General features: G+C 39.8%; 1 protein-coding gene across 1 annotated transcript in view; it reads left to right on the top strand.

The window, feature by feature from the left end:
* The first annotated feature begins 7124 nt into the window (after positions 1-7124).
* TRABD2B (TraB domain containing 2B) overlaps positions 7125-15590 on the top strand; it is a 233989-nt gene continuing 225523 nt past the window's right edge. Inside the window, exons 1-2 of the mRNA XM_075182037.1 lie at positions 7125-7562; positions 8692-9252. Coding sequence (XP_075038138.1) covers positions 7452-7562; positions 8692-9252 — 672 coding nt within the window. The 5' untranslated portion in view covers positions 7125-7451. The remainder of the gene's footprint in view (positions 7563-8691; positions 9253-15590) is intronic.

Here is a 15590-nt window from a genome sequence, read left to right as displayed (position 1 = left end):
CTGTCCTGCTGAGTTCCGTAGTGCTGCTGGGTCCTGTGCCGTGTCCTGTTCAGTCCAGTGGTGCTGTGTCCTGTGCTCTGTGCTTCTAAGGGCATAGTTATTTCCCCATTATTCCCAAGTTTGTAAAAAATAAAAAAAAAGTAAAAAAAAATTAAAAATTAAAAAAAAAAAAATATATATAATAATTATAACCAAATTTGCAAAACCAATCCAGCATTATAAGTCCATTGGTACTGCAATATTACCAAGTTCACACATTCTGCAGTATCTTGTGCTACATATAATGGAGAGCAAAAATTTGGAGGATAAAGTAGGGAAAGATCAAGACCCACTTCCTCCTAATGCTGAAGCTGCTGCCACTAGTCATGACATAGACGATGAAATGCCATCAACGTCGTCTGGCAAGCACGATGCCCAATCTCCTAGTACAGGGCATGTAAAATCCAAAAAGCCCAAGTTCTCAAAAAACAGCAAAAAAAGAAACTTAAAATCATCTGAGGAGAAACGTAAAGTTGGCAATATGCCAATTACGACAAGTAGTGGCAAGGAACGGCTTAGGCCCTGTCCCGTGTTCATGACTAGTGGTCCAACTTCACCCAAGGATCAAAGCCCTCCTCCCCCCCCCTACAAAAAATTTAAGAGAGTTATGCTGTCAGCAACAACAACAAAACAGCAAAGAACTCTGCCTTCTAAACAGATGACATCACAAATCCCCAAGGCGAGTCCAAGGGTGTTGTTGGTTGTGAACCCTGACCTTCCCATCACTGTACGGGAAGAGGTGACTCCATCCAGCATTTGCAGCACGCCCTCTGCATATGCTGGAAGGATCACCCACAGTCCAGTTACAGATTTGGCTAATGAAGGTGTGAATGTTGTGCACTGGGAGGAGGATATTGATGTAGCTGGCGCTGAGGAGGATGTTGATGATTATGATGCAGACAGATACCAAATTGCATTTCTCAATTTCTATTTATATTCTAGATTATATAACGGCTGAAAAGTTTTCTGTTTTACTCCTAGTGGAGAGGGGATCTGATGCAGACAGATACCAAACTGCCTTTGTCCATTTCTTTGTATATTTGAATTGCTAGTTCTACAGTCTATGCAGGCTGCTTTATTTATATTCAACTACAAGTGTAGGGCGGGGGGGGGCATAGATAGCCACCAAAGTAACGTGGTCCATTTAATTTCACTTTCTAGCTCCACAGTCTGTGCAGCCTGCTTTTTTTTTATCTTCAAAGTATTTATATTTACAAGCCTTGCAATCTAAATTAACTAGAGGTAGTGACGTGGTAGAACTCCAAAAGGCAGTTTGGAAGCCCCTGTACAAACTGGCTCTATTTTTTAACTGAGTTGTCCCCCCTCCAGTGTGTACTCGGAAAGAGTTTTTAGTGCAGCGGGGAACCTGGTCAGTGAGCGGCGAAGGAGGTTGCTTCCTCACAACGTTGAAAAAATGATGTTTATAAAAATGAATAATCAATTCCTCAATGAAGTACAGCACTGCCCTCCAGACAGTACAGAGGGACTGTGGTTGTGGAGTCCAGCGGGGACGAATTGATAATGTGTGAGGAGGAGGAAGTACACACTGTAGGGGGAGAGGAATCAGAGGTTGAGGATAAGGATGACATCTTTCCTCAGTAGAGCCTGTTTAGTTTGTACAGGGAGAGATGAATTGTTTTATTGGTGTGGGGGCCCAAACAAACCAATCATTTCAGCCACAGTTGTTTGGTAGGCCCTGTCGCTGAAATGATTGGTTTGTTAAAGTGTGCATGTCCTATTTCAACAACATAAGGGTGGGTGGGAGGGCCCAAGGACAATTCCATCTTGCACCTTTTTTTTTGGCATTATGTGACCATTCAACAGTCGTTTGCCATGTTCAAAAAGTAAAAGAAAATGCCAACAAATTCAATAAATTAAATCAAAAGTTAAATGCCCTGTCATTATTTAAAACAAGAGGTTTTGACGTGCTAGAATTAGTGTAGTGTTAAGATGTTATAAACACTACACTTGGAAATTGGAGGAGGTAATGTGGCCCCGGTATCAAATTGGGTACCGGGGCCACCCCACTATGCAGTCCAGATACTTGTTTGGTGGAATTCCGACACGTGGAGGGTTTTTAAATTATATTGTGGCCTCGGTACCAAATTGTGTACCGGGGCCACCACACTACGCAGTCAAGATACTTGTTTGGTGGAATTCAGACCAGTTGAGGGTTTTATTATTATATTGTGTGGACCACTCTATCTATACCACACTACAACTCTATACCACTCTATTTCCTACTTTAATTCTATTTAATTCTATTTCCTACTTTAATTCTATTACTAATTAATTACCATAAAGAGGAACAAAAAAAACCAATTTTACCAAAAGTATAATATGACTTAGACTTACAAACACTACACTTGAAAGATCGTGCCTTTAAATGAAAAAGTCAGTCTTCATTGCACGACTATGTGCAAGTGCAACAGGGACATTTTTTTGGGTTTACAAAGTCAAACAATAACACTACGACCCTGTCTGTCTGGGGTCTGTCAATGACGAATTGTCTGGAGCATGTTTTGAGGAGGTATTGTGGCCCCGGTATCAAATTGGGTACCGGGGCCACCCCACTATGCAGTCCAGATACTTGTTTGGTGGAATTCCGACACGTGGAGGGTTTTTAAATTATATTGTGGCCTCGGTACCAAATTGTGTACCGGGGCCACCACACTACGCAGTCAAGATACTTGTTTGGTGGAATTCAGACCAGTTGAGGGTTTTATTATTATATTGTGTGGACCACTCTATCTATACCACACTACAACTCTATACCACTCTATTTCCTACTTTAATTCTATTTAATTCTATTTCCTACTTTAATTCTATTACTAATTAATTAACATAAAGAGGAACAAAAAAAACCAATTTTACCAAAAGTATAATATGACTTAGACTTACAAACACTACACTTGAAAGATCGTGCCTTTAAATGAAAAAGTAAGTCTTCATTGCACGACTATGTGCAACAGGGACAGTTTTTTTCTTTACAAAGTCAACTAATAACACTTGGACCCTGTCTGTCTTTAACATACTTAATGGGATCTCAATGACGAATTGTCTGTAGCATGTTTGGAGGAGGTATTGTGGCCCCGGTATCAAGTTGGGTACCGGGGCCACCCCACTACGCAGTCCAGATACTTGTTTGGTGGAATTCTGACACGTGGAGGGTGTATTTATTTTATTGTGGCCCCGGTATCAAGTTGGGTACCGGGGCCACCCCACTACGCAGTCCAGATACTTGTTTGGTGGAATTCTGACACGTGGAGGGTGTATTTATTTTATTGTGGCCCCGGTATCAAGTTGGGTACCGGGGCCACCCCACTACGCAGTCCAGATACTTGTTTGGTGGAATTCTGACACGTGGAGGGTGTATTTATTTTATTGTGGCCCCGGTACCAAATTGTGTACCGGGGCCACCACACTACGCAGTCAAGATAGATAGATGCGTATCATAGATAAAGTACATTCAGTGGTGTGGGGCAAATTGAAAAATATTCAAAATGCACTGACATTATCAAAAACAAGAGGTTGTCACACGCTAAAACTCCAACATGTATATGATGGAGAGGATGGAGGAGCAGCCGTATGTGTAGTGTAATGCAGACCTGTTGAAGGTTTTTTATATATTTTATTGTGGTGCCCAGTGCCCACTCCTCTACGCAGTCCAGGTACATTTATTGGTGCGATTCATAAAAGTTCAGGGTTTTTAATATATTGTGGTGACCCACTCCTCTACGCAGTCCAGGTACATTTATTGGTGCGAATCAAACAAGTTGATGGTTTTCTTATTATATATATTGTGGTGACCCACTCCTCTACGCAGTCCAGGTACATTTATTGGTGCGATTCATAAAAGTTCAGGGTTTTTAAGATATTGTGGTGACCCACTCCTCTACGCAGTCCAGGTACATTTATTGGTGCGATTCATAAAAGTTCAGGGTTTTTAATATATTGTGGTGACCCACTCCTCTACGCAGTCCAGGTACAATTATTGGTGCGAATCATAAAAGTTCAGGGTTTTTAATATATATTGTGGTGACCCACTCCTCTACGCAGTCCAGAAAGATACCTTGTTGCAACGTTTTGGACTAATAACTATATTGTGAGGTGTTCAGAATACACTGTAAATTAGTGGAAATGCTTGTTATTGAATGTTATTGAGGTTAATAATAGCCTAGGAGTGAAAATAAGCCCAAAAACTTGATTTTTAAACTTTTTATGTTTTTTTCAAAAAAAATCCGAATCCAATACCTTAAATCCGAACCGAGACCTTTCGTCAAGTGTTTTGCGAGACAAATCCGAACCTCAAAAATAACGAAAATCCGGATCCAAAACACAAAACACGAGACCTCAAAAGTCGCCGGTGCACATCCCTAGTTCTAAAACACCTGTGTGATATCAACCTTACCTAAGTATAAAGTACCAAGTATGTTATTTTAGGTAAAAATAACAAACTATAAAGAAATACAATTATGTATCAGAGTGTTGTATATGGATGTTGTACGATCCAGCAGGTATGAGATGAATATCCAAAGTGACTCTGATACCGCTTTAGAATCACCTCTTTATTCATTTAAACATTTCAGTTTTTCCTATGACATATTGCTCGGTTTAGCTTCATTAATGCATTAACCATGGAAGTGAGGGACAGTGTGACTGTCTTTATTATGTGTCACTCGTGTATGTATAAAGCTTGTTATTACAGTAGGACCCGATCTCAAGGACCTCGGAGGTGGGACACAGTTTGAGGCCTCCTGCCAAGCTGAGGACACCCCTGTAAATGTGATCTGTCCACCCCTTTATCTCAATAAAGTAATCCCCTCTCGCAAAATTAAGTCTTGTTTCTGCACTTAAGTACTAAACTAGGCGTAACCCACATTTAGCGCCCGCTATCTGCACAACTCTGCCCATCACGCAATGCCATGTTTTACACTCCACCATCTTGGCCTACAAATCTATGCACTTCCTCGTATAACCTGGTGCAATTGCACAAAACACAGGCACATGACACCACAAACGATAATCTTTGCTGCAGTCTTACACTTTCGCAATACGCAAGTGATGCTACAGGGCTTATTCAGTTAAGATGGCAGATCATCATCATCACCATTTATTTATATAGCGCCACTGATTCCGCAGCGCTGTACAGAGAACTCATTCACATCAGTCCCTGCCCCATTGATCTTACAGTCTAAATTCCCTAACATGTACACACACCGACAGATAGACTAGGGCCAATTTTGTTAGCAGCCAATTAACCTACTAGTATGTTTTTGGTGTGTGGGAGGAAACCAGAGCACCCAAGAGAGACACACACAAACACGGGGAGAACATACAAACTCCACACAGCTAAGGTCATGGTTGGGAATTGAACTCATGACCCCAGTGCTATAAGGCAGATGTGATAACCACTAAGCCACCGTGCTGCCCCTAGAACACAGTTATATGCAGCTGCACTCTTCCCGTTATTGCAATTTCCCTTTGCACCCTGCGTAGGGAAGTCCGCGATGATGTGGTAGCGTATTGAAACTTTATGTGCGCAGATGCGCGTAGCCGCGATCTGCCATCTTAATTGAATATCCCCCTTATTGTCTAATATACACTAGACAGATTAAAGCTATTTGCTGATTGGTTTCTTAGTGCAGATTTGCACCATCAATGTGCCCACAAGCACCTGGCTAACAGCAAACAGTCCCTGGGAATTGATTTCACATAATATAGTTGCTGACATTTGATAAAGCTTTGCAGGGATAGTTTCCTGCTGAGCGGAGGCATCTAAGTATGTCACACTCTGGGCTGTCTAACCTCTGAGAACACAACAACACACATTGTGAAATGTTTGCTGACCTTATTTACAATTTCATTCTTTTTGCATTGCAAATACTCAACTTCAAAAACTATTAAGGTAAACCCAGAAAACAATCATAGTGAGAATTACTTCCAGTGTACAGAGAGGAGCTGTGCTGTGCAGATGGTCAGTATTGAAAAAGTAGGGACAATTCTTTTTTATATTGCCAACATTTCAAATTATTTCCAGGAATGCTCTGCTGCTGGAGAGGTACAAAGCGGTACCATTCAGTGTGGCGGGCCTTGGTGCACTACAAGCTCCAGCATGACATATTAACCGAATTTATTTTGCTTTTTAATTGTTTATCTTTAATAAATTTGAACTTAAGAATAAACTAAGAACATATAGTGGGAGTTACATTTTAAATTCAGAATAAGACTGTGCTGTACATTCAGGACATATAAAAATACAGATTCAGGGTCACAAGAATTACTGGGGCAACTTTAAAACCTGGGACTGTCTCTGTTGATTTGGGGCGACTAGGCCACTATACCATCGCTGTGTGTGGTGTGTAGTTTGTACATCCTCAGTTGGATGTCATATCTGTACTTAGAGATTGATGGACAAAAGAGTGACTTTTTTTTTTACTGCGGGTAAATTTATTGATGGTTGACAACCATAGTTCTTTGTACTAGGAATCCTAATATATAAAGAATCCTAAGGGCTAGATTTACTAAGCTGCGGGTTTGAAAAAGTGGGTATGTTGCCTATAGCAACCAATCAGATTCTAGCTTTCATTTATTTAGTACCTTCTACAAAATGACAGCTAGAATCTGATTGGTTGCTATAGGCAACATCCCCACTTTTTCAAACCCGCAGCTTAGTAAATCTACCCCTAAGGATCAGTCTCCAACTTTGGTGATGAAACAATATGAGTCAATGTAGCATTATAGTGGCTATAAACTACAAGGAACAGTCTTATAGTAAAGTTAAACAGATAACTTTGTTTTTAACTGATGCTACTTTTTACTGTGAATGGGAACCATGCTTCTGCCATTGTATGAGGACTCCTGAGAAGCACAGCTAGGCTGCATTGAAGAAACAATGTAAGGGGCCATTATAGTGTAATAGTTAATGCTCTGACTCCTGGCTGCAGCGTAAGCGTATGTCCCCAGCTAAGATATAAGTGCACAGTTTGCAGGGTTGTGTGAGTCGACTATCTGGGTGGATCTAACTGCAGGAGAGCTGTGTGGCTGCCCCCTCTAGTGGGAGGAGTACACTGACAAGGAGTTTTGGATGGGACTCCTAAGTAAAGTTGAAGTTCTCTTCCCAGCTGTTACAGAGTGTGATACTGACATGCAGAGCAGTACCCGCCTACATGTTCCTCTTCAAATAGCTGCACCCAGCAAACCCCTTTGCTCACCAGCACCCCATCACCCTGGGAATTCCTCCACACCAATTCACAGCCAGAACCCAGGAGCATGGAGCAGACGCGTCCTGCGCTGCCAGACCAACCCTTGTGAGAGCGCACGGGGGATCCCTGCAGGCTGGCTGAGATAGAACGTCATTTTGCACTTGTTAAATGTGGAGAGAGGGCTTCTGAACTTTATTTGGGGGAAAAATGTGGACCTGGACTGGGCTTCTCTTCTTAGCAATGTGCACGGTTTTGCTGCAAGAGGTCCTCTGCAGGAGACTTCCCATGGATACTGGTCAGTGTGGACTGCCCAAATCGGTGAGTTACATTTTAATGTATTTTGTAGAATTTGTCCTCTTTCCCTCCTGGTTAGTAAACTCCTCTCTGTAGATTGTAAGCTCTGTTGAGCAGGGTTCTCATTCCAAATGTGACACCATGTTTATTAAATGCTAAAATTGTTATAATGTTCTGTATGTACTTCTTATCTGTAATAATGATAACAATTATTGTAATAATCTTTAGTATGATAATCATAGTATTCTGCCAGCTTATTTCTGTGTATGTATTATATATATAACACATACACATAATTTATATATATATATATATACATAGATACATACATAGATACATATATACATACATACATACACACATGCATGCATATATACACACACACACACAATCAAAAGTTGAAAACTCCATTATTCCAATAAAGACACGAACTTTATTTTCTCTTATTAAAAGTAATTTTATTTCACTTTTACAAATGTAATTTTTTGGGCGTAAATCTAGGGTAGCTGTACTGCTCTATCTTATCAATAGGGAAAAGCCATGTCCCAGCATTGGTGATCATGTTCCAACTTTTTGGACTTCATCAATCTGCTTTGCAATGGGGGCAGGGTGCACGGAAGGCTTTGATTCAAATCCTATTTATCAGGACATGCACTGAGAGGATTCAATCCATTATTTGCGCACCCCATGGTGTCTCTGAACTAGGAATGACCGGTGAATAGATGCTGCTGCTTGTGGGGAGATAGGAAATCATTGCGTGTCACCTTACTTGCCCAGTGATAAAACTCATTAGTGTCCTTAAAGAGACTGTGACCTGGCTGTGTTGAAGGAGTGATGTTTGTGATGTTATAGAACTGCACAAACACACACATATATGTGTATGTAGATAGATAGATAGACAAACAGATAGATAGATTGATATCTATCTATCTATCTATCTATCTATCTATCTATCTATCTATCTATCAGCACTTGTCCATAGCAGCATAAATCTGACTATAACTAGCACAATAGAAATACAAGTTGTTTGTTTTTAATATATACTGTATATATGTTTTGTTTGTTGTATCTTTGTTCTAAAGGGAACTGAACATTCTATTTTAGATCTATCTTATCTAAGTGCGATTTAACATAATATTTGATTCTTTTCCAGCAAGAAGAGTTGAACTCTTTCCTATGGACCATTAAGAGAAATCCACCTGCTTATCTCTTTGGGACTATCCATGTCCCTTACACCAGAGTATGGGATTATATTCCCCAGAACTCCAAAAAAGCCTTTCAGGAGAGCAGCAATGTGTATTTTGAGCTGGACCTAACCGATCCCTACACGATCTCAGCACTGGCCAGCTGTCAAATGCTCCCTCAGGGGGAGAACCTACAGGATGTTCTGCCCAGGGACCTGTACCGGAGGCTGAAGAGGCACTTGGAGTACGTGAAGCTGATGATGCCTCACTGGATGACTCCGGATCAGAGGGGCAAGGGCCTCTATGCTGATTATCTTTTTAACGCCATCGCTGGGAACTGGGAGAGGAAGAGACCCGTGTGGGTGATGCTCATGGTGAATTCTCTAACAGAATCTGACATTAGGTCTAGAGGCGTCCCAGTCCTGGATTTATATTTGGCACAAGAAGCGGACAGGATGCAGAAGAAAACGGGAGCTGTGGAGAGGGTAGAGGAGCAATGTCACCCGCTTAACAGGTTAAACCTGTCCCAGGTATGATCCTGACTTGTTTTTAATAACTGTAACAGTGGAGGCAGTCATTTTGTGTACTGCAAATATGTATTGAGCAGTTAGCCTATCAGTTCACTGAAAACTAGTGACATCACTGAGGCATGAGGCATAAGGTACCTCACTAGTTCCTAGTGAATTGACAGTTGAAATGTTGGTCCAGCAAACAAAAATGGCTTCCTCTGTAGTGTGAAGGTGACGCATACAGTTTAAGCATTATTCCTAAGCCCCTAAAAAGGAAAAGTGGAGGTGTTGCCCATAGCAACCTATCAGATTCTAGCTATCATTTATCTACTACAGTCTAGAAAATGATAGCCAGAATCTGATGGGTTGCTATGGGCAACACATCGACTTTCCTTTTTAGAAGGTTTGATAAATCTATCCCAATGAGTTTTTAGTAGTATGGCAAGCCTGTAAAATGGAACAGTTACACAGACAATAGAGATGGAACAAGGAATTAGGTTCAAATTAGTAACTGTAAAAATCAAGCTCAACTGAGAAATTAGAGGGGGTATATTTACAAAACTACGGGTTTGAAGAAGTGGAGATGTCGCCTATAGCAACTAATCAGATTCTAGCTGTCATTTTGTAAAATGTACTATAAATGATAGCTAGAATCTGATTGGTTGCTGTAGGCAACATCTCCACTTCTTCAAAGTTTAATAAATATACTCCTAGGTGTCCACTTAGGCTATGTCACAAAGAAACTTAGAAAAATAGAACAACACCCAGTCCTGACCTTATCACATATGACACAATACATACATTTTTCAGCAATCTGGCTTTTATCATTTTGCAATGAATGGGAATTGTCATTAACAGATAGCTTGTTTTATTGATACCTTTTCAAAGTGGAAAATAATTTTAGTATTGTATCCCCCCTTTTTTGTCTATAACGGTTATCAAAACAGTTCCTATAGCCATCTTCTTGTCAGAGGCAAATGTTGATAAGGTCATAGCATCAGGTGTTGGAGATTATTGTACCCACATTCATCCTTTTAAAAGAAAGTGTTGTTGAGTTTTGCATATTAATTTGTTTGTAATATATCCGTGTTTCTGCCTCTCATAAAGGCACAACAGTATGATGATACTTAGTCTGTGGCCAGTTGACTGTGATTTATGAAGAGATAATAAACATTAATAAATTCTCTGTTTAATAATGATATCACAATGCACATATTTAGTATACAAAGCAAAGTGAAACTGCGTGACCACTTGTGGGAAACTTAGAATTAATAAAGAAACAAAATACATTGTGTAGAGATTTTTGCAAACACAATAGACACAGAACATTAATATGCATGCTAATTCTCATTTGTATGAAACATATATCCATGTAATTCCGTTAAGTGGAAAAATATGTATTTACAAAAGTTTGGTGATTCATAACCAACTCTGATTATTTGCAGTTTGGGATTATAATATAAGATGTAACGTGGGACTGTTTTCTTTTATTTTTTGCTCTTAAATGTCACATAATTCACCAAAGCAAATATCATTAAGAATTCTTTATTGTTTATCTTTAAGCTTAATAATAGTGATGTTATAACTGAACATAGTATTGACAATACAGTGATATTTATGATATGGGTCTGACTCAGGAGTAACGAGGGGCCAGCTAAGATTGAGGAAAGGTCTCCATGATCATATATTTGACGATCAATCGTGTAGAACTCATAAACTAATTATTAACCATCTTTTATTGTTGGCTTCTAATTTTCTCTGACTTTATAAACAATAATATTTTTAATTTTAGACAGTAAATTAATTAAGAAGTATTGAGCAGCGATAAAGGGTCAAAAACGTATTAACAAAAACAGTCTGGACTATAAAGTACAAGAACCCTCTTGTATAATTAGCTGTTTCGTTTTCTGACAGTTGGGGATTGTAGTTCCACCGTATCAAGCTGCCTTGTACATTGATTCCCCTCTAAGGGGGTGAGTCACACTTGCTAAAAGTATTGAGATAAACTAGTAACACAACTTAGCAGCTCTATATATATCAGAGTCAGTTCTACCTCTATCAGCAAGTCTTAAAAACAGAGCATTATATATTTCAATTTGAGAGGACAAAATGTGCTAATTAAAGATGATGAATTTAGCTACTATACTGCAGATACATGCCATTAATATTAATTGATTGTACAACCTGGTTGGTGATCGTCGCATTATCTCAATATTCCTTTGATGCATTTCAGAATCAAATCTTATTATTTATATAATAATTTATATTTTATTTATATAATATTTTATATTTGTTATATTTTATCTGGAAATCAATGTTTAAAGCGTGATAATCTAGACACATATACATATAAAAATATACAATAAAATAAGTATTGCTGGTGTCATAGGGATCTGTATTTTAAGAATAATTCATCCCTCTTTGCTGTTTTCTACCAGTTTACTGACAGTTCCCTATAATATTTTCTATAAATCTTGTTACTGTATCTCGATAGTAAGCAGCGCTCCCTGGTTTGTGTGTTTACACACAGACTCTACATGCGGTTTGCAGTATACATCTGTGTTCCAACAACAATACTGACTCTGAAACAAGTTTACAGAATTCCTGTAACAAACAGACAAACTGAACACAATGCTAAGTACACAAAATAGTTCATAAATCAGTTGCCTACGAAAAGTTATGGCATTAAAGAGATGCAAAGGATGTAGAATTGTTAAAATGTAACTTTGATTATCATTATCATTGTCTAGAGAAACGGTTCTCAATGGAGGTTGGGGCCCAAGATTTTCCAATGTCCTTTTTTCTCCGTTGTCTCTTTCTGGGATTTAGAATATATATTTTATACTTCTCTCCTGGCTTCCACAAGTTTCTCTGTCTCCAAAATATAGCAGAAAATGAACCTTTGCTACAGGTCACACAGAGGGCCTGACACAGAATTGAACATGTACTCGGCTGGTAGCCTAAATTGCTTGATGGCGCTCTGCGCATGCCCACAGAAATCCTGCAAGTACCTACGCCTAGGCATCCGCTTTTTTACAAAAAAATGTAATTGTTACTTTCATTTGTACGCAAGAAGGAAGGTTATTTTTGCTGCATTATTTGAAGCCTAATAGCTTACAAGCTGGTTCTGCGTATGTGGGTGTAAGTACACCTACCGTAAAACGGGCGTATATGCTACAGATCCAGCGCTGGACATATCTTGAGATTCATCCGTCTTAGCATCTGGGTTATTTTTGCTTGCCCACTTTTGAGCCATAAATTATGCCCAAGTTGTGTTCAACTCTGCATCAGGACCACAGTTTCATATACCACCAGAAAATGATTGAGTGGGCCTATGCTGTAAGATGGGCCTGTGGCTGCACTTTTATCAGAAGGCTTGTTAGTCTAGCCCTGATGGTAGCCAACCTGAGTATTGTGTGTGTGTGTTGCTATATACAGTACAGGTTAATGGAGACTCATCTCTACCCACACTCCTTGCCGCCCCCTTCGTTGTGCCAATGACCGCCGCATCATTACCTCTTCCCACTCCCGCCTCCAGGACTTTGGCCTGGCAGGTCCTTACCTGTGGAATGATATCTCTCCGACGCCCTATCAGATTAGCCTGTGCCAAGCCTATCTAACTCATTTGCCTCTGCTGTTACCTCTACTTGTCCACTCTGTGCCCCCCTATTTGTATCTTTCCCTTCCCTTTAGGATATAAGCTCTCATGAGCGGGACCCTCTTCCCTTGTGTTTTCCTTCTACTATTCCATCACCCTCTGTACCTCTAAGCCTGTGTCTCTAGTCCTGTTTTCTTGAACTCAGGCTTATTTCACGCTGGTCATTACAATCACTCTCACTCAGTGTCCTGTAAATAATTTGCTCTGCATTACTACAACGCTGGGATACAGGCTTAAATGTTTTGATCAAAATATGAACCAATACCCCATGTTTTCATTTTGCAAGATACACACAGATATGCAGTTTTAAGGATAAGCGCTGACAACATCTGTCTATCTGCATACCTATGTTAATTGTTTTTTGTTTAATCTGTATGTCTGATCTTTGTATTTTATTTTTCATGTATTATGTATCATGTTATGTGTTATGGATTATTGCTGTCTGTTTGTCATGTGCAGTGATGCGGATCTGTAGTGGTGCCTTATAAAAAAAATAAAATTGGAAGAATAATGGAGCACGGCTTTAAATATTAACAAGTCACCGAGAATCAGCTGTTAATGGTTCAGCAACTGCTGTAAAATTAACACCGATTCACCCACATCGGTGTCCATTCCGGAAATCACATTGGTAGGGACGGTGTGTAAATGATACAAAGGAATAAGTGGCGTCTTTCACATCCGAGTAGAAGTTGGATCGACAATTTTCTGCTAAGGTCACAAACTCTGTCATAGCCAAAGAATAACACGACTGGCAGAACACCAATGTTATTTGAAACCGCCTGTCTGGAAGGTGGTAATGGCGATCAGAGAGATATTACTTACCAGGAACCCACACGCCAATTATAATAATGGCCGTGCTGTCATAACTGCTTGCAATTGGCCATTAGGTTTTCGGCGACTTTGATTGGCAGGTCAAGTACACAAGCCTGGGTATATAATATCTTTGTGAGCATTCCTATCTAACATTCAATTCACAGCATAAGAAATCTAAATGTGTTATATATAGTAAGAACTGTTAACTTGTGTGACACAAGAATGTGTGATACAGTGTGTGATTGTTTGGTGTTGATGGATATACCTGATTAAAGTAATATTATCTTTTCTTTTATTTATTATTCTGGCCAAATAGGCAAAAGCCCAAGGCTGCACTGTTCAGGGGGCAACATAAAAACAGTATAAATTTTATTTTTATTTTTTACTTTTCTGCTACTTGTCAGTTGCGAAATACATATTGTACCCAGGAAAAATAAAGGCAGTGGCAGTAGGGCGACTTGAAAACTAGCGGCATTCCAGCTAGATAGCAGCGGCCGACTTGAAGGAAATAGGGAACGATAAATCTGAAGATGCTGAGTGCTTTGTAATCGCTCCTGGATGACTGGGGATAAGAGTTCTCTCTTCAATGTCTCAACAAGGAGTGATTTCAATGGGCAGCACGGTGGCTCAGTGGGTAGCACTTCTGCCTAACAGCGCTGGGGTCATGAGTTCAATTCCCGACCATGGCCTTATCTGTGAGGAGTTTGTATGTTCTCCCCGTGTTTGTGTGGGTTTCCTCTGGGTGCTCCGGTTTCCTCCCACACTCCAAAAACATACTGGTAGGTTAATTGGCTGCTATCAAAATTGACCCTAGTCTCTTTCTCTTTCTCTGTCTGTGTGTTAGGGAATTTAGATTGTAAGCTCCAATGGGGCAGGGACTGATGTGAGTGAGTTCTCTGTACAGTGCTGCGGAATCAGTGGCGCTATATAAATAAATGGTGATGATGATGAATGTTACAAGTTCTAGTGCTCAAAGTGCCCGACACCAGCCAAACAGAAGGCAGCGTGCTGGCTAGAGGGGCATTATAATGTAGCATGGCCAATTGCTAGGGGTGTATTCACTGACAATGCTAGGGCACCATCAATTCTTAATAGGAGCATACCACTATAATTCTAATGTTTTTGATATTTTGTGTTAGAAATGCATAGCTCCCAACATTGCTGATTAGGAAGTCGAGACATTCACAGTTCACAGTACCGATCTGCCCAGACCACGCCTCTAAATAGCAAAGTTCCGCCCACAAATGGGTAAATCCCTTCTCTATTCTACCACAGGAATTAGGTAAAAATAGTTTCCAGGTCTTACATTTAATTAAGGGTAACGAGACTAACAAATACCTAAAAATAAGTATACTTCACAAAGATGAAATAACTACTACTGATACAAACTAGTTGTGTTGTGTCTGTGTTTATTTTAGATGGCTGACATTCCTTATGACAGATTATGAAACTCTAAATAAATGACTTTTAGCTGAGTAGGATTCTGTGTATCCAGTGACTTGAAATTATAGGCGTATAATCACTCACAGGGCTTCCCCCATCCGTACCTTGTTTCATTGTTACACAAGACAGCTTGAAATGCCTGATTGTAATGAAAACCACTGTTGTTTTACATGCCAGATCTGTAATCCGAAATCCTGGCGCCCAGTGCATGTGAAGGGTGAACATTGATAGACAGTGGAAAGATGTACAAATGCCAGGAAGGGTCAACTTTAAACACTAGTCACTTATAAAAGTTCCAAGTAGAAAATTGCCTTTATTTTTTGTGAGCTATTCATTTGGTTTAATAATTTCTGATTTTAGACATGGCTGGACCGATCTTCATGGGAATGCTCAGAATGAATTCATAGTTCATGAAGTGCCTCATGGCTTAAGCTGGGTACACACT

The sequence above is a fragment of the Mixophyes fleayi genome, chromosome 8 (genome assembly GCF_038048845.1).
Source record: "Mixophyes fleayi isolate aMixFle1 chromosome 8, aMixFle1.hap1, whole genome shotgun sequence".
In the NCBI taxonomy this organism is placed as follows: Eukaryota; Metazoa; Chordata; class Amphibia; order Anura; family Limnodynastidae; genus Mixophyes; species Mixophyes fleayi.
Note: the sequence above shows the minus strand (reverse complement) of the source record. Positions and strands in the feature narration are given on the sequence as shown.